We start from the raw sequence: 20,804 nt of genomic DNA, 5'->3' as shown, positions 1-20,804 counted from the left end.
GAGAAAAAAAAATGAAAAACAAAAAACAAAAACATCATCCCCACTGCCACCTCTGACTATCCTAGTATCAAGTCTAGATCAGGTTACTTCTCTGCATTCTTCCTTAGCTTATTATAACCTTTATTATAACCATTATAACTCTGTTGTAATTGCCTGTTTCTTCCTCTACCACTGTACATTCTAGGAGAGTAAAGATCATACCTGAATTAATCATAGATTTGTACCATGCACATAGCGCCTACTATGAGACAGGCACTGAACTAAATATTTGACATATATTAACTTAATCTTCCGAACAAATGACAAAGTTTTCATTACTACCCACATTTGACACTCAAGGAAAATGAGACGCAAAGAGAGAAGTTAAGCAGTTTGATGAAAGTTATACAATTTGTAAGAGATAAAACTGAGAACTGAACTTAGCTTGAATTCTAATTCTATCAATCACTATATTATATTATTTCTCAAATGTATAAGGATAAATTCAATGGCTCATTAATTATATTATTCCTTGAATAAAGAAACATAGAAAATAGTGCTCATTAAATTAATGCCCTTAATAGAATTGTATCAGGTGAACTTTATTTCTCAATTGCCTAGATTCAATTGGAAACTAAGAACACCACCAAACTAAATGAATTTTCCCAAGTTCAGTGAACTGTGTATATTCCCATGCATTTCGTATAGTGACCTCAATGTTTTGTTGATTTTTGTCCAACATATATAGCTCTATTTTTTACTGTTTCCAGCAATATTAATGCTATTTGGTTTCTACAATCTTTAGGATTTGAATCCATGTACACCATCTGTTAATATTTACTGAGTAGCTAGTCTATGCAAGAAACTCCAGGACACCATATAATCTAGTCAGAGGAAAGAAAGTAGACTCATAAATGATGAATGGCATATATTAAATATTAAATGAGTAGGAAGTGGGAAAGAAAATGGTGGAAGAGAGGGAGGCAGACGGGGTAAAAGGGGTCAAATATGTGGTGACATTAAAACATTAAAAAATAAATAAATAAAAATTAAAAATAAGTACATACAGATATTGGGACACAGAGTTGGAGAGAAACACAGAACATCCCCTCCCCCAAAGTCAAAGGGTAGTTTGCCGTGGATACTGTTAAGAGGAATATGATGGTATCATATTGAACTCATCTTCACTTTTTTTTTACATTGCTCTCAAAAGTTATTTGTGAAAATTCTTACTCTATAATGAAAATATTAATAATTACAACAAATATAATAATGCTAACTGGCACATTACTGAAGGTTCCTTAACTGCATTATCTCACATTAGTGTTCACAATAACTTGATGAGGTGGGAACTGCTAACTCATATTTGTGGAAACCAAAGCCCTGAGAGCCTAAACAATTCATTTACTGGGGCACAGTTAGTGAGGAGTATGTGGTGGAGCTGAGATTTGATCTCACATTGTGCAACCTTAGTGCCCAAGCTCCATCATTGTCTTAGAATGTCTTGTATTCTAAGTGTTTAACATAGTGGTTCTTAAACCTAACTGTGCACGTAAGTCACCTGGCATCCTACTGAATGCCCATCACACATGATTCAGCAGATCTGCAGTTGTCCCTGAGATTCTGCATTGCTAACAATCTTCCAGATAATGTGGAAGCTGCTGATCACAGACCATGTTTTGAGTAGCAAAGTTTTAACAGACTCAGAAATCATGGCAATTGCTGACAGTATCAGTTTTAAAGAGTTGTTTCTTATGACAGTACCCAAGTTGGCTACATTTGTTTAATGTTCCATAGCTGTGCAGCATTAATGTTTTTCGCTCTTTGAGCTTCTGGAACCTTGGCCAGTTCTAGGTTCTCCTGGATACCTGGCAATTTGTGGTGAGAGATCACGGAAAACAAAACAAGCCCATTGGGGTTTCTTAATGTCTTTTACTTCATCATTTTAGCCACATATTGTGCATGTATCTTCCATGTATATGCAGCTAGATTAAGAAGTCAGAGGATTCCCACTCCTTCGTGCCTGGGAACTTTGGTGGGGATGAAAGGAGAGGGTGGCAAAGAACCACTCAAAGTGCTTTTTAATGTGCTGACAATGGCTAGATAGCCTGCTGTAGGAGCTCAAGTACAGAAGAGGAATTTCAAGATCACTACACCAGTAACGAGACAGGAGGGACTATAAAGTATAACATCCACATCCATCCCAGCAGTACAGTCACAGCAACAGCTATAAAATTGTTCTCAGATGAGTACACATATAAGACATTCTTCTAAGCTCAACTCTAAATCAGTCCCCAGCCCGTCTCAATATAGCAGCAGTGAAGTGCTGCAGATTTCATTAACAGGGTAAATCACAGGTCGCTGTGCATCAGGAGGGCACTGGAAAAGAAGATTCCTTATACAGACAGTGTCTGTAGTGAAATGCTGTCATTTCTAAGTGGGTGCCGCTAAAAGTCTATGGAGTGGGTGCTGCAAAAATTCACTTATGTATTATTCAATAATAAGTAGCCTGGTCATACTAATATATTTCTGAATGTTGATAACTCAGTTTCTGACTATGAATGAGCTGTTAGCTGGGTATGTAGAACAGAACAGATAACTTATACAAATATTTAAAGGCATTCCTGCCACAGATTTGTTTCTTGCATTTGCAGGGCCTATTTCTGCCTACAGCCCTGCTCCTTATCTCTGGTCTCCAAAGAAAAAATTATCTTCCATTCTCTCTCCTTTCCCTCTTCCACTTGGACACCCACTATCAACAATGCTACTACAACCAAATAATATAACTGATCAACTGCCTACTCTTTCCAAGTACTTCGATACATGCTATCACATGTAAAGCTCTTCATTCATAGTATCTCATTTAAACCCACGATACTCTGATCACACTTATGATTTCACTTGTTAAAAATAAGAAAACTGAAGCTTCGAAAGAGAAACAACTCTTTCCAATTCATACATATAGTAAAACTTAGAAAAGACAAAATCAAAATTGGAATTCAGATTTATCGACTCCAAAATGAAGATGCTTTTGAACCGCCCTTCTTTTCACATGTTTGCTGCATACCCAGAAATTCTGCTGAGACAGTTCTCTGGAAAGCCACGTTTGTCACAACAGTGAAGTTAACTGGGTAACTCCCTAAGGCATGGTTTCTTTCTTCCTCAATGAGCAGTAATTAAATGGGGAGAACATCATACAAGATACTCTCTACTGAGTAAAACATATACTATCTCCTTAGGCATCTTACTTGCACCATTTGTCTGAGTGGATGTAAGACCAGATTTTAATTCATGCTTAGAAAACATCTAAATTCACAGAGTTAATTTTTAATTCTCTCATCCTGAAAAAAAATAAATAAATAACATCGATGACCTGGGAAAAATCCAATCTAGTTCTAAAATTAATACATGGAGGTCACTGTGGAAGTCATGGCAGGCATGTGGGAAGTTTAGGTAAGGAGATCTCTCTATGGAACTTCAGCCATCTTTAGAGTCTCACATTGAGTTGCTAATGGCGTTAGTGGAACACAGGGAACATAACAGCCTATTTCTCTTCTTCCTCATTGAGTAGTTTGCTGTGTAGATGGAAGGAAACCAGTTCTCAACTCAAAAAGTAACAACACAGTAACAATACACAAAGTAACTCATAGTAACAACATGGATGACAACAGAGGGATTCTTTTTAGAGTATTTGCTGTGTAGCAGGAATTGTACTCAGTGATGTATGTGTTCCCTGCTAAATGGAGGACGACTTCAGCAATCAGAATATTGTTGAAGAGAAAAAATGATTAATCAATGGGCCCATAGCAATTAGTTTGGTACATAATTAATTTAGACTCCCATTTCACAACACACCAAAATAACTTTGAACATTTTAAAAAGTAAAAACAACAACAACAACAAAAAGTAGCATTCAAATAATTGCTGTGCAATGCCTCAATCGTCAATATTACGTGACATGGAATGGGGTTACAGGGATCCTCGAGGCCCTATTTATTCCACACATGCTTACTTTGTACCACTTGCAAAGTCAGAGTGCCACTTTGTGGAATATTGAAAACCTAAGGAAGCTTCCATTCACCAGCCAGTTTAGGGAAAAGTTGTAATTTCTGTATAGGCATCTATAATATGTGAGCATTTATACATAAACAAACAACATATACTCCCAAGTCTGTTTAATCGTTATCACCTGATATATGTACCTAATTATATTACCTCATGAAAATTCCCAAGGTTAACTTGAATTTATCATGTTAATATTATATCTCAGGTTTATATAAGTATTAAGGAAAAAAAGCAAAGTCATGGTGAAATACATAATTAAATCACCAGTAAAAGAATATAATAATTAAAACATATTTGCATTGCCTTGAAAACAAAATAATTAAGTCCATTACTCTTATAGTAATTGAAAATAACAGAGAATATACATACGAACTAGATATCTATGTTTTAGCAGTAAAAATTCCGTGACTAATGCAACACTCACATTAAACCTTATAGTTTTAAAAGTTCAATTGTTCAATGTTGCTAAATTCTCAGTATCAATCCTACTCGATCTATGTTGATTGTCAATGAAAGTAAACACTTCGGCACCAGAAAGTATGCCATTAGGATCCAGGAGAACAGAAAAGTTATCTCCTCTTCAGATGTACAGGTATAATGTATGAATCACTTGGGAGAAAAAAAACAGAGAGATGGTAGCAGGCCCTCTGGTACTGTGGCATGTCTCTTAGCAACATGGAAAAACAACTCTCTGCTAACAAACTCTGTCAAGTAATAAGTGTTTACAGATCATAATTTAGAAACTGAATTCCAAATAAAGCTAGGGATATTTACATTTTAATAATTCCACCATTTAGCCTTTTTCATACTTATTACCCAGATTTTATAAAACAAGAATGATTTCATATGATGATTTGCTTCAAGCATATAAAGTATTTGTCCAAATAAATCAAGGCATCATTTGACAAGATTCTTGATTTCTAATGAGCAAGTATTTGATTTTTCTTTAAAGCATACGTATGTCTAGAGTACTATTGTCAGATGCATGGGCAAATTGATAAATGGTGGTGTCAGAACATATTATTCATTGTCAGTTTCTGAATGGCAGATCACCAAGAGAAGACTCTTGGACTCTCAAAAGAATGCTTATCTACAAACAATACTATCTTCATTTCACCATGTGTTATGAGAAATCTGTTTCCACATTTAATTCAACAGAATGGCAGAATGGTGTTGCATTCTATAATTACATTTCTATTTCAGCCTCCTCTGCAAGTGATATCTATGGCTATATTCACTGATATTTTAATTCATTTGATGAAATGGTAAAATGAGCATACTATTTTTGAATTGCATTATTATAAAGATAAATATTAGATGTACCTTTTGAAGTACAGTTTGTGATTCTCTATGATTTCCTTTCATTAGATGTTAAACAATTTGCAAATATGCTATTTTACAATTCCATACATGTGAAAAGCTACGGTGCTTTCAACAGCATGTTTTTTAATAGGGAAATGAAACTGCTTTAATTGTTAATAAACCTTTACTATCTATTACAAATTCTAGAGATTTTTCAATTGATTTGTATAACTCATCAACTAAGACTTGTTAAAAAAGATAGAAAGTATATTTTTACTTACAAGCATTCAGAGAGCACATTACAGATAATTTGGTTAACCCTTCAAGGAAAATATCTCAATTTATTCATCTTAAATGTTACAATTTCTAATAACCAAAAAGAAGAGCAATTAGAATTAATATACTCAAGTTAGTACTTTGTGAATTATATCATTATAATACTGTAACATTTGAAAATTCTTGTTTAATTTTCACCTTACTTAACCATGACCAGGATATGTATGCAAATTAGCTTTGACAGAGATCAGCTTGTCAGCAGATGGAATCTTATGTTTTTATATGTTATGCTATCACTACAAACCTCCTTGTCAAAAAGGTTGAATAAAACTGTTATACCAAAAAAGATATACCATTGGAATAGTCTAAAGAATAAATTATAGATTGTTTCATATGTCATGTTTATTATTAATTTGTTTGCTCTTCTAATTTAAGATAACGTTTTGGAAATATAAAATATCATGACACAATGGTTAATTTAAAAACGTTGATATTAGATGAATTGATATAAAATTATAACTCCATGTTAATAAAAAAATGCCATGTAGTATGTCACACAAACTCCAGATGGCTGTATTATGTCTTATGATAGAATTTATGCCTGTTGTTACCGGCACTTTTCAAACATTTAGTGTCTATATTTGAGTATTATAAGTATTTGTGAATGCGATATCACATACATTAAATGTTTTAGAATTTTGAGTTAGTTGGAATTAAAAGTAATGGCTAACTCACCATGGAAACTCTTGTCTTTTGCTGTAGACTTGGACTGAAGGAAATCTGCTTCTCGTGGTCAAGAACCTCGTAATGTAGGTTATCTGTCTCCACCTTGTGGTTATTGTAAATATTGCTACTTTCTAATTTTGCACTACTTCCTAAACATACCTGAGTCTGGATGGTTGTGAAAAAATACGAATGCTTGCCTACCTTTGGATTTTTACTTTTACACACTAGAAATTAACAAAAAATTGATTTCATATAACAGAAAAATTTAGATACATTTTGATATCAAAGTGTTAGGTCATCTAAAGCATTTCTAGCTCTCTGTCGACATTATTAGTAATTTCTTGCAAAACCATTCTATAACTGTAGTATCACGTAGCTGAATTAGATACTTGAGCAGTCCTTTCAGCGCATCTCTATGTCTAAACATCTTTAGTTTCCCTCAGAATTTCATAGCACACATAGGCCTGTATGACACTTTCTAGGAAAGTCAGAAAACGAAGGAGAACGCTTTTCTGATGAGAAATTGTTGTCTCCCTTCTCCCCAGGAAAAGTATAAGTCTTCAGTAATACTTCTTAGGTTCTTAAATCAAAGGTTTTATTCTATATTTTAATGACATACTCCTAACTTCAAAATACGCATTATTTTCTTCTTTTTTCATTCAACTCAAGAACTAGGGATATTCCAGGGACCAAGACACATTGCTTTGCCTTCAGGGATTTACGGTCTCTCCAATTTTGTTTTAATGGGTGAGAAATTCTCACAAAAGTGTCTAAGTCATAGATTACTCCTGTCAATTCATGTCTGAGCAAGAAAAAGTTGTCTAATCAGATCGCCTATAAGAAACAATTTGAAATTATCTAATCTAAGCAAAAAAGTTTCTACCTGGTTGATTAGCCAAACCAATTTTGCCAGCTGTTCTACTAACTAAGCACATTCGTCACTTTTGAATTTCATTTCTTGTTGCATGTAGAGTTCCAACACTTACCTCAAAATCCAGCAGAATGCCCTAGTCTCTAGTACCCATGATGCACAGTGATATGCACCAAGCTGGCCCATCCTTAAATGCACATTTTGCACATTACATAAAACTGTGTATTGTATAGTTTACATATAATCTGACTTTAACACAGACTTCCACTGTATGTTCTTTCTTCCTGATAACTTTTGAGTTTTAATATTTCTACTATGCATTATTTTAAGAAAATAAAACAAATGTGAATAATTTGTCTCTTTAGGAAAAACTAAGATCATAATACTTAATGCTGCTTTCAAAGATTAAATACCCATCATAATTAATTATGTCTCAAATTATGATACTCCAATGTAACTGCCTAAAACACTATTGTACTGAAATTAACTAAAACTAAAGATTCAAATAAATTTAATATAGATTTATGATTTTGGGATAAATGTTCATAAAACACAAGAAGAAAAAAGAAAATGCTATTTATATGCATCTGGGAGAAACTATTTTGAGAAACAGATTTTATACTGCAGATAATGAACCACTTTAAAATAAATAAGTTTGTTTCCTTAAAATGTTCTTCGGATAAGAAAAGTCCTGAAAAAAGCTGGAATTCAGGAGGGGGCAGTTAGAAAACAGGAAACTCCAATGATAGCATTTCCATTCCAAAAGCTGTAACGCTGCTCAAATATTAGATTTAGCATGTAATTTACGATACGCATATGTCAGGCTTATATCATAATGATGTTAACAGGCTAATACGTACCTTTTTCATTGCCATTTGCATAAGTTGGAGGCTTGTTTTTGTCAATGCTGTTAAAGCTCTGACTTCTCCTATTTAAATTAGAGGCTCCCTGGACCTTGCTGCTGCTGCCCGCGGCTGGTACCCTAGAGGGACCTGGAAGCCTGAAATAGTATAAGAAAAATTACATCATTATTGTACATTACAAAAAGATGGGGAGCAGGAAGTTCTGATCAGGGAAGATTTAATAAGAAAATAACAATATATGATGTTCTAAAATCTACTTAGCAGAAAGTGTTGCTTTAAGTGACAAATAAATAGCTAAACACCGGGTTTGAGAATTTCCAGAAAAATCTTGTTTCACCTTTCAATAAATATGGCTCCAAAGTATATTAATAATATAGAGCAATTAGAAATAGAGTCACCTTGAACTGAAAAAAATTATACTTACCACACTGCTGATGAATAAAACTTTGACTTAAAAGTACCATAACAATTACATAAAAAGCAAGGGAAATAATAACACTTAACTTTATTTTGTTCTCAGGGCATTAATCAGCTACCTATAGTTCGTGCTAAGTTGCTCTTTTCAATGTACAGAACATTTGTTTTTATCTTATGTAGCTGTATCCTAAATCAGCACGTACATTAATAACAAGACAAATAAGATTACTGAACCAATTACAAACAGTAAATACTTATTGAATATCTAAGCTAGTTAGCTACTCTAAAATATGGACTAGGGAGCAAGGTCATGAGTTAATTCATGTTTGAGTGACCTGCCTCACATAAAAACTTTCAATCTCTTGGCAAAAGTAAGCACCTAGACTTTAGCTGGTTATCTCACAAGTACGGCCAACTGATCATAGAAGTGATATGACATGAAAGGATGCAGGTCTTAGAAGAAAAAAATCTGTCAGCAGAATGGCAATTTAAAATACACCTAAAATGACAGTAGCTTCAGCTATTCTTTGAGTATGAAGTATAAGACATAAGGAAATATAGGCAGACTACCTTAAAATTAAGTTAAGTTTGACAGAAAGTTACAATCTGCAGTTATTTTATTTGGACTATAATTAAATACCAGTTTAGGTCAATTATTTCACTGTTAAAACAGTTTCCATATTAAAATTTCAAGTATCAATTATATCATGAATTGTGCCTAAAATGTACAATTACTGTATTTTATTTTATACTGCTAACATATATTGTACATATTGCATATGTATAATAAACTCAATGTACATAAATTAAAAACTAGAAATTAAGAACTAATATTGGCCTTCCAGGACATATTTAAAAACATAATATTAAAGATGGCCAGCTACTTTGCTAGCATTTGCTGCCACCATGTGAATGCCACTGTGTACTGCTCTGATAATTTCTATTTTAAAAGAAAAACAAACAAAAATAATCCAAAACTTATAAAACATTACTGAATTTTTTACTGTTCTGCTTTACAAAATTTCTAAAATAAAAGAACGTTCATATCTGTTATATTGGTGCCTAATATATCACAATTTGACAATCAGTTGTGACAATATTCACATTTGAACTCAATTCATAATATTATTTGATTTATTATTTCCAGAAATTACTAGGAAATCCAATGCTTATATAACCAAATACTTTTTAAATGGTAACAGGTATTGCAAAATGGAATGAAAATCAGGAAAACACAAATACTAGCTTAAAAACAGAAGTGCTGATTTCCTGGAACAGTTCATAGTTTCAAGATGTTGACTGTATCTTGGAGTTTATATATGGCTAATAAGGAATCCCATCAGCTATTTTGCTAATTAGAGGTTGTGTCATACACAAGATTAGAATCTTTTCCAAAGGATTCCAGCACTTAGCTTTTGTTCAAATGGATCTGCAGGCATTGCAAGTAAAGCAGAATAAGCACAGACAATGGGAATTTTGAGGATCGGTGATTTCATTCTGCAGAAAGAACTAGACTAATTTATTTGGCCAAATGTCTCAATCATAATAAACCTGAGAACTATTCCTGTAGACATAGTCATAGACTTAGAAAGTTCTTTCCAAATTCACATGTCTAAACAAATTTTGTCACAAAACTTGCAATAAAATTTTCCCTGCTTGCAGTAAAAGTTTGACCTGTTTCTAGAAAGCAATTAAAATGCATTTTAATCTTTACTATGACCCATGAAGCCAAGTGATCTTTAGTTCTCAGAAGAACAAATTAAAACAAATTAAAAAATCCATTTGCTCTTCTCATTACCCTAATTTGACAGGCAGCCAGAACTCCAGATCATTCATCAAAGTAATAAAAAGAGAAATGAGAATACAGCCACCAAAAAAAAAAAAGAGAGAGAGAGACGTTCTATTAAATCAAAGTTCTTAAAATATCTTTTATATGCATAAGTCTTAGAAGTGATAAAAATGCTTACTGTACATGGCAGGTCACTGTTCTTTGCACATCCTAATTTATAATATATCTTCTAATTTTTAATTAAATATCATTTTATCTCTCCAGAATAATTTTAATTACTATGGAAATGAATATATCTTAGAAAACCAAGGCAAAGAGAAAAGTACATACCTCAAGTCAAGACATCATAAGCACTCCTTGTGGTCAAACTTTGCATAACATGATTCATTATTACGGCCGTGACTAGTAAACGACCACTGAGATACATCTTCATCGAATGAGAGGGCATATATAATAATCACATAATAATCAGGGGTACAAAATACATTTGCTGAGGCTTCACTCAGCTGGTTCCATGCTATCATTATGCCTTCAGCAACTTAACATTTAAAAGAAAATCAAACACTTTGAACACGTTTTTACATACCAATATTTTCCAAACAGTACATAATGCACTGTCATTTATTATAAAAGACTGTCTTTGAAACACATGTCACAAAGACTCAAAATTTAATCTATTATAGATACAAGAACAGTCCAGGCTGAGACGGTGTTAACATTCCCTAAAAATATGCCAATATTTCTTAATTCTGCTTCAAAATGTAGAATAATTAATGTGTGCCCGTCTCAAAAAGCAATGAGAATCTTGGTGCATAACTTCCAGATTCCCTGACTTAGAAAGAACGGGGCCTCAAAGCAATATTTTTTCCTTGACTGTCTCTCAGCCCAGAACCTAGACTTCAGCCCAGTTCTATCACTATGTATGTGTATGACAAAACTAAAAAAGATGCCAAACCCCATTTTAATGATCTAATACAAACACTCCCATCCCTGAGACTGCATAAGGATATCCTCTTGGAAGAATTCAGTCCTCTAAACTTTTCATCCAGAAATATGTAATTTTTGAAAAAATTTAGAAAGATAGGACAAAATATCACTGGGCATTTACTTTATTATCACTAACAAGCAATAAATTAGAGATATTAACTGACCTAGTAGGCTTTTTTTGACTGGTTGCAATTCCACTGTGATTAGACTGAGTTGCATATCTGGCTGCCAGACTGTATGAGGAGAAACAGAGAAATTGAATTAAAGAGATTCTTTGAACATGGAAAGAAAGCACAAACTTACAAGAAAACTATGAGTTAATGAAATGCAATTGGAACATGTATAAACATGCATAAAGAATAAATTAATTAGAAAATTATGATAATGCAATGTATACAACATGACATTTGATTGTGAACACACTATGAAATAATGTAGTGCACCCCCTGTATAAAGTGTGTCATCACTGATTTTAAAATTAATCCTGTGTGACAGTATTCATATTATTTTAAGTAGTAATATTTCATCTCATAAAATATTCAACCTTTGTAAATGACTATGGAAACTTTATGAAAGCTAAAATTTGACTTAACAGAAAAATCTCTTTCTCAAAAAATTAAAATGAAAAAAACATGAAATGAGGGTCCTTATTTTTAATAAACTCTTCTAATTTGCTGCTTTAACCTAAATATTATTTTGGAAACTAAGTGATTAAAATATCTGGTTTCTGTCTAATAATTTATTATTGATCTCTTACAGAGAATGTTTTAAGAAAGTGAATAATTCAAGATATTTTTCTGAAGAAAGATCAATGCGAAAATTGAGATTAAAGTGGAGTTAAAGTTCAAAAACAGACGAAACTGCTGATGACAATTTCTTGGCATTCTTAAATTATAATTCTTACCGATTTTAAAATCAAAATCTTTGATCAAAAACACATGAGAAATTATTATTTAAACCAAGTTTTGAAAAGCAGTGGATATTTTATAAACAAAATGAAAATTTGGACTTTAAGTTAAACTGATTTCTGAATTACCCAAGGGTTGCGAAATTGGTATTCTGAAGTATAGAGTAAGACCAAATAGAGCTGAAACATGTTCACACACCCTGTGATGGTCTTGGCTGATTGATGCCTGAGGGGAGAATCACTTCTCAGGTGAATTGTGACGACTGTACATGAACTCAGCTATTGTGCATACACAGTTTTCAAGGCCTCCAAGGAAACAGAAACAACATGGGGGTACTGAAATCAGGGTTGGAAGGGTCACTTGGAGCTCTGCTTAAGTTTTTCCAGTTGCTTTGATGCCAAGCAGAGGGTACTGATGCCAAGGGAGGGGTTTCTTAAGGTGACGACATGCTTCCTAAGTTAACTCTTACTCTACTGAGCCAGTCTGCAGTGGAAGCATGCAGGTCCTTCAAACTGCCTGGTTAGACAGGAATAAATCCTCATATCTAGGGAGTGCTCCACGTTCACAGAGCACTTGTTTTCCACATTTCATATGAGATATGTTATTATTTGCATATAGCATTCCATTCTGTATTCTAATTACACCGGGCACTGAGTCAACTGGCCACAACTGACCAAACTATCTCAGTAACGATAATAACAGAGAATAATTTTAATACAAAAACCAAAGTATCTCAATGAAATGATATTCATTTAAAATTTAAATTAAAATAAAGACACCTAAAATGAAGAAAAATCTTTTGTGAACTTCTCAGCTTACTTTGTCAATCAATTCAAGAATAAGAGTATTTATCTAAAGGTTCACCACTTTGTCTTATCCTAAAACCCTCCAAATTAAACACAAATATTATCAGGAGAGTTGATAATAAATTTCCTTCATGGAATTGAAACTACCTCATTGGTTTTCCTCCATGATTTTGAGAAGTATCAAAATTTCTAGTATAGAAGTAGAAAAACAACGACCTACTTTAGAGAGGTTAACCGACTTGGCCCAAATCAGTTCAGTTTTATGGCTGATGTCTGTTTTCTAATTTATTATAAGAGAATAGTCTATTTGTTGCCTGTTTTTTTGTACTGAGCCCTAATATTTTTTAATCTTTTAAAAGTTGGCTTCTGCCCTGCTTCCCTTGCACTTGTGAAACTCTTACTTGAACACAAGAGTTATATTCAATTTTTCACCCTACTCTAACATCTTTGTATTTGCCATATTGTTCCCTCTGCCATTGTCAGTCTCTCTCTTTCACAGACTGTCACACCAGCTCACTTGATTTGCTCACCATCATTCTTGTCCATTTTCTCTTTCCTTCAACAGCCCTCGTCCTAATCCTTCTCTTAAAGACATGATTTTTCTGTCCTCTTTCCTTAAATACTTTTAGGAAAAGTATTTAAGGGAAAAAATGTATTTTCCTAAAATACTTTTCCTAAAATGAATTTCCTAAAATGCATTATTTCACTTAGCATTTCGTTTCTTACCTAAGATTCCAAGTAAAATTTACTAGAAACTAGAATTAATGTCTGCATCATACTCCCAGCTATCAATACCACCTGAGTAAAAGATGTCTGTTTCCAGAATCCTTAAAATCATCACATTAAACTCATCGATTTCCTTCTTTTATCCCCCAAGTCCTAGTCAGATATTTTAATTTCTTGATTTCTCTTCACAGCATCACCATTTTCTTTAGTCCTATGAGCCTGAAACCTCAATAGCTGAAACCTCAAAAGGGAAAAGATTCCTCCCTTTTCCTTTTAATTATTGAAGATGTTCAATCAAGACCCTGTCATGTCGATTCAGCCTCTACAAATCCATTTGCATCTATGTTCTCGTTCAATTTTCATCTTTATCACACTAACTCAAGCTCCCAATACTTCCCATAGCAACTCTTGCTCCCTTTATTTTTCTTAAATTTTTATCTGGCTCTGCCTTCCTTCATAGCAGAAAAGCATATTTTCCCCACAGTGCTTGTCATACCATTTCCCAAGTTTCAGATTTACAGACTAGTAACAAAGCAGGTGAGTAGGTACAGCTAATGTAATTTATTAGTAAAACAGACACAAGGAACATGTAGACACAGCTCTGAGGCAAGTGGGGTAGATAAAAAAAAAGTCAGAACATCAGTCAATGAAGGCTTTTCAGACATCTGAATTGAAGATTGCATTTTTTTTTTTCCTGAAATGTTGTCAAATGAGATTCATTCCAGCTAGGGACAAAAAATATCAGAAATGAAGGCACAAAAGAAATAAATGTTTTGAGGCTTACTGTGGGTTCTACTAAAGGAAGTATCAGCTCATCTATCTGCTAAAGTGAAAGAAATATCAAGGGATTGCTTTTTATTTCCCCTAACATGGAAGGAAGATGAGACTAAAGACAAGCAAAAAAAAAAAAAGGATGAAATTCATCTGGAGTTCTATACACCGAAGGATCAAACTGCCAGAACTTTCTATCCAGCTTACGTACAAATTCTCACGTGGAACGATAATATCCATTTATTGTAAGGAAAGAAAGTTTCTCAAAGTAAACATCCCGAATTGCGATTGCCCATTTTCACTAACCACCAGAGAGCCTTGCTACTCAGTGTTGTCCATAAACCAATAAATAGGCACCACCTGGGGCTTGTTAGAGATAGTGAATCTCAGGTCTCATCTTAGCACTACTGAATCAGAATCTGCATGTTAACAGAATTCCTAGGTGATTCCTACACATAATAAAACTGAAGGAGCTGTGCTCTACAGAATATCCACAAATGTACAAACTTGGAGAAAAAATCTTGTAGTTTCCAAAGTCGAACAGCATAATTTAAATATCTCAAGACACACTTCATCTTCTGTCTTGCTGCTGCTTTAGATACTGTTGACTCCCTTCTAGAAATCCTCACCTCACTTGCCTTTCTTAATGCAGCCTCTATCTCTCCAGCTACCCCTTACTTCTCAAGTAGAAATCTACTCACTATCCCCAGCCCCTAAATTTTGTACTATGACCATGAATATTTTCAAAATCATAATCCTAGTCATCAGCTAATTTATCCCTCCATTTGTTTATATTGAATCTATAGTTTATACTCAAATCTCAACTAAACTCAGAGCCTCTTTTCTAAATATCTACTTGATAGCTCCTAGATATTCCACCTGGATCTATCACCTACATTTCTCCCAAACATTCCCCAAATGCTCAAAACTTAATGCATTTTCCTTCTTTTAAATCATCCTCTCTCTCTGACTTTGCCATTTAATGTCACCAACATTTCCTCCATTGAGCACTATGGAGTTATCTTGATCGTTACCCACTTTTTTTTTTTTTTTTTTTTTTACTTCTTTGTCATTTATTTTATAAACTCTAATAATATCTCTTCACTAGTAGCTTTGTTGTCAGTCCATTTTTATTTCCAGACAAATCAAATCATTCTTCTCACAGCCAACAGAATTAACTTCCCCAAGAGAGAACAGATGTCAATCTCTTTTTTTAAAATTGCTGTTGACTCCCAAGTGTCTGCAGGATAAAATACAAGCTCTGTAACTTGATTTATAGAACACTTCAGCATGTCTCATCTTCTTTTGCAGCTTCGTGTCCTCTGCATATCCTCCAACCCATGCTCTCCACTGTCACCACCTTAGTCCCTTGCCTGTGGCCTCTTCTCCCATGGATCCGTGAATTTTCTCATGAGGCTTCCTACATCTGAAACACTATTCCTTCTTTCTCCCAGATTATTAAACCTAACTTCTACTTCAAAATCTTGACCAGACATTAACTAAGTTGAAACATGTTTCAAGTCCAGAGTTAGTTTTGTCCTCCACTAGTATATAAGTCTTCTATAATTATTAAGCTAATATGGAAATTTATCAGTAAATGTCTGTCTCCTGAATCCATTGTACTGTTCACCAGAACAGAAATCATGTTATGTTCATTTTTTGCATTCTCGGTTCCTCTCGTGGGGTTGGTATGTGTTTAACAATTAAGTGATTTATTGATGTTTACTGGATATTATTATCAAACAATGGTATCTTACAGCACCATCATTTAAGCTAGGGAAATTGTTTCAAGAATGGAATTATCAGAAATATACTAAAGGAAGGAACAGAAAGACACATCTTTATTGTGTCCTTATTAAGTGATGGTTTATATTTATTTTCTCATTTATTCCTCATAACAGTCCTGCATAAATGATACTCTGTTCCTGGCTAAAACAAACAAACAAACAAACAAACAACGAAACTGAAGCATTTAAACATTAAATCATCTGTACAAGTTATACTGTTTGTAAACAGCAGTTCTAAAATTTGAACTTCATTCTGTTAGTTTCTGTAGTCTGTGCTCTAGTCTATTATACTATATCTTCTTCCCGTAAACTGATTACAAATTGCAACATTTTAACATTCTTTTTAGGATTAACTCATTGCCCTGTGGATCTGTGAATATCTCTAAGACATTATAATAATAATTTTATACTTCATATAGCATATCATCTCTTCGTGTTTTAAGTAAAATTGATTTCAATATATACCATTCATCATTGAGATACATAACAATAAATAATTTAACAGGTTATTTATGTAGAAATCTGCAATAGGCAACACAAAATGTTAAAGGGAAAGATACTTTTAGTATCTAAGCAGCTCTCCTCAAAAATATTGTCCATGTAAACACTAACTTTAATCTTAATTTTAGGTAGCATTTTAGTCAGGGCTAGCAAATATGGCATATTATTTATAACTTCTCACTCCCATGCCCATTGCACACATGACCAATGAATCAGAGAACTTTTTTCAGCTGAGCTCTGTGGTAGCCTCAAAATGCTTGGCCAGTAAATAGAATAAGTGAAAATTTATATGCATCTCTTTAAGTTCTCATCAAAATATTGTTAGAAAATTTGAATGGTTCAGTATAGGATTTTGTACAAGATTCTATTTCTATTGTAGTTATTCTAGCAGTGAACACCCATGTAGAAGTAAAATTATATAACCTTATTCCTTAGTTTTCATCCTCAAAAATAAAATTAAACCCAGACATAAAGCACATGTGCATCATTAAAAATCACCAAATGGCAATATCTGTGCCTCCCACAATCTATCATTCTTTATTTCCACTAGCTACTAATAAGCTTATTCCAAAAAAAATCTCAGTTGAGAATGTTGATATTTGATTTCTCTCAATTTATGTTAATTACTTAATGACAGTTTCAATATATTTTTCTTATTCATTTGTTCTACAAATATTCTTTATCAATTCCTGTTTGCCCAGGTAAGAACCTGGAGAGCCATAGCAACTTGCTAAGGAACGGGACCTCTCTCCTGACTGCAATGGAGAATACCCACAGTTTTAAGTGCAGGATAAATGATAAATTCTCAGATTAGAAAGATTCTCCTCTTAGATATGTAAAAGCAGAATTGGAAGAGGAAGGAGGCTGAGATGTTCAGTAAGCCTAGAGACCAAATAGAAAATCACTGCTATAATTCAGGCAAGACCTGATGAGGGCCTGAATGAAGGCAGAAGCAAAGGAAATAGAAGTAAATGGTTAGTTAGAGAAGTTATAATCACGGATATAGAAAATGGAGAAAAGGGAGGACTCTAAGACGGCTCCAGGGCCTCTGGCTTGAGTCGCACAGTAAAGTGACATAGAAGCAGAGGGTAGAAAAATAGGATTGACCATCCTCGGTATGAGGTATGAAGAAAAAAAAAATCAAGATTCCACTTCTATGTTATGTCACTAGTCAAATGGTGAATAAAGTAAGAGGAAATACTAGGAGGATGACTGAATATTCACAGATTACTTTCGTAGTAGAGATAAAGTAAAGATCACTTTATGACCATATTATAATGGTTTTCTTATAAAGTACAGAAACACTTTTTGGATATTGAATAAATGAATAAATAAGAAATTGACTTCATAACATTAAGGTTTTTAAAGTGGCAGATAGACATAAATATTGAGAAATTTGATTTAGTTTTCTATTCCACTTATTCTAATAAGCATATATTCTTTGATGCAATCAACCAATTAATGAATCATTAAAAAGACTTGTTGACTGCCTACATGTATTGGCACTGTGCTAGAAAGATTTAATTTGGGAAAATTAGGTTTAAATATGCCGAGATTATTGTTTCACTCTGAGAAGTATAACCTTAAAACTATGTTTACTAACTCAAAATGCTTTCTAAAAAGTATAATTTGATATTTAATAGAAACTGCATTTACTTCAAGTTTGAAAGGAGAAACACAAAAATATTAAGCAGATGTGAAAAAAGTAGTACATTAAAATATTTACTTTCTATGAATTATTAAATTGATATGCCAGTAGCAAAAATCTAGTATATTTGGTTAACAGCACAAAATCTAGAGCCAAACTGCTCTCCCTGAACACCAGCCCAGCTGTTTTCTGTGCCTGTGTCCTTATCAGTTAAACAAGGATGACAGTTTTACCTACCTCCAAGTTTTTATGAAGATTAAATTGCAAATCAGTTAGAAGGATGTCTCGTACAAATAAATGTTGTAATAGTCAAATAGAAAATTCAGTGGGATTCAGATGTAGGTTTGAGAGGCCCTGAATGGCACTAAGCCCCCATGGGAGGCTCTATAATCATTAAGGTGAATTCAGTACAAGATAACTTCCTATATTCTTCAATCCCTACAATTACCCTGCCCTCCCAGAGCTTGGTAGTCTTTCCAACACCACACTTTCCAGTTCTCATCTATCCCTTTTAAGAGCACTACATTCTTACTCTAAAGCCCACAAGCATGGACCTCTCAGTACAGTGGTTGAGCTTTCAACTCTGGCTCTCAGTCTTCAGGTTTATAATTACTTTGGGACCATGAATTCTTGAAAGCAAGTATGATTAAGTTATATTCTCTCTCAAACCTCCCTGGATACTACTCACTCTTCTTTCCTGAACTCAATAATATCAGTCCCTCTAGGTCCCAGTCCTATAAAGAATCACCAGAAATTGTTCCAAAATGACATCCAAGAACCATCATTTCCAAAGCAACACACACAGGGTGAGCCTTCCAGAACCTATAATTCTCGTACTGTACATAATCCAAAAAGTGTCTCAAATACAGAATTTAATAAATGTTTTGTTCTGTTTTATAGTGATTGGATGAAAATATAGTTTTGATATGCTTCAAGATATAGTATATTTATTTTAATATTTGAACCAGAGTTTTGTGTTTGATCTGTACTCTAGATTTCACAAATTTGAAAGACAAAGATAAATGTCTCAAAAAACGAGGCATTCTTTAACAACAACAACAAAACACACTTTGCGTTTAAGAAGGTAGCAAAGAAGCTACCATAACACTGAATAAATTGCAAAACAAACAAAAAGAAAAAAGAACATTCTGTTGTTCTCTCACTTTCCCATAAACGTAGTTGCCAGAGTTTTGTTCTGAGCCCTCCTTCTTTATACTGTTTTCATGAGTATTCTCTTCCATTTCTATTGTTTCCATCAATAAAACATGGTTAAGCTGATGTTCTCAGGTCCATATCTCTGGCCCTGACTGCTATCCTGGGCTCCAAAGCCACACACTAGAAATGTCAGACTGAAATATCAAATTCAGGAAAGCCAGAGCTGAGTTAACAAAAATAGAAACATGATGATTCTCTTTCATCCTTATCTCCATATAGTACCCATATCCATTTTTTCAGCCAGACCTTTGTGCCTATAACGTTAAGCTGTTCACTCTCTTGTCACTATGGACCTCTCCCCAAAAGCTCCTCTCCCCAAAAGCTCCTCTCCCCGAAAGACATGCTCCTCTCCCCAAAGCATGTCTTTTCTCTACCCTGTCACTAAGCTTATGTTCTTAAGTTATAAATGGCATCATTTTTCCTCTGCTAAAAAAAATATCCAAGGCAATCTTCCTTTACATTCAAGAATGAGTGCCGGCTCCTAGACACAGCACCCAGAGCCTCCATATATTGAACTCTGCCTACTTCTCTAGTCGTGTCTCTCATCAAACCCTGTTGTAATTTAAACACAGAGCTATAATAAATTCTTTGATGCTCCTTCCATTAAGAGGTAAGATCTTTGGCCCACTTTTCTCCCTAAAATCTGATGAGCTTATCTGTCACTCCTTCACACAATATGTCACGGTTTAAGAAGTACAATGTCCCTGAGACTGCCATGCTGGAGAGGCCAAGCGTAGTCACTATTCCAGCTAAGCTGCCAGACGTGCAAGTGAAGATGTCACCTTAGAAGTGGATTCTCCAGCTACAGGTGTTTTGCCTCCCAGCAGTTGGTGACACCCCGGCCATTCCACACTTCCCTGTAGAGGTGTGCCCTGTCTGATTTGAGGCTCACAAAATCCATGAGTATAATAAAATGGTTATTGTTTTGTGCTATGATATTTGGGGTGTTTTTTTGTTTTATTTTTTCTTTGTTTTTAAAACAGAGATACCCAGAACACACTACTAGTTACACTTTTTCCTTGGTTGATAGTTGTAGTTTCCTGAATGTGAAATGGTATTTTTTTCATCAGTGCCTTCGTATGGGCTCTTTCCTCTAACTGCCATCACTGAGTAACTTGTACTGTTAGACTAGTTAGCATACCTTAATGAATTATCTGGTTAAATATC

The 20,804-nt window shown here is 34.0% G+C and overlaps 1 protein-coding gene across 4 annotated transcripts in view; it reads right to left on the bottom strand.

The window, feature by feature from the left end:
* The window catches only part of NAV3 (neuron navigator 3), a 302,837-nt gene that overhangs the window by 168,246 nt on the left and 113,787 nt on the right, over window positions 1-20,804 (bottom strand). For all 4 annotated transcript variants that reach the window (XM_039838902.1, XM_039838904.1, XM_039838903.1 and 1 more), the window contains 2 exons: window positions 11,440-11,508; window positions 8,080-8,219 (listed from right to left, as the gene is read on the bottom strand). In XM_039838902.1, the coding sequence (XP_039694836.1) occupies window positions 8,080-8,219; window positions 11,440-11,508 (209 nt within the window). The remainder of the gene's footprint in view (window positions 1-8,079; window positions 8,220-11,439; window positions 11,509-20,804) is intronic.

This window comes from Pteropus medius, unplaced genomic scaffold (genome assembly GCF_902729225.1).
Source record: "Pteropus medius unplaced genomic scaffold, Ma_sr-lr_union100, whole genome shotgun sequence".
In the NCBI taxonomy this organism is placed as follows: domain Eukaryota; kingdom Metazoa; phylum Chordata; class Mammalia; order Chiroptera; family Pteropodidae; genus Pteropus; species Pteropus medius.
This window is presented reverse-complemented; position numbering and strand designations above follow the sequence as displayed.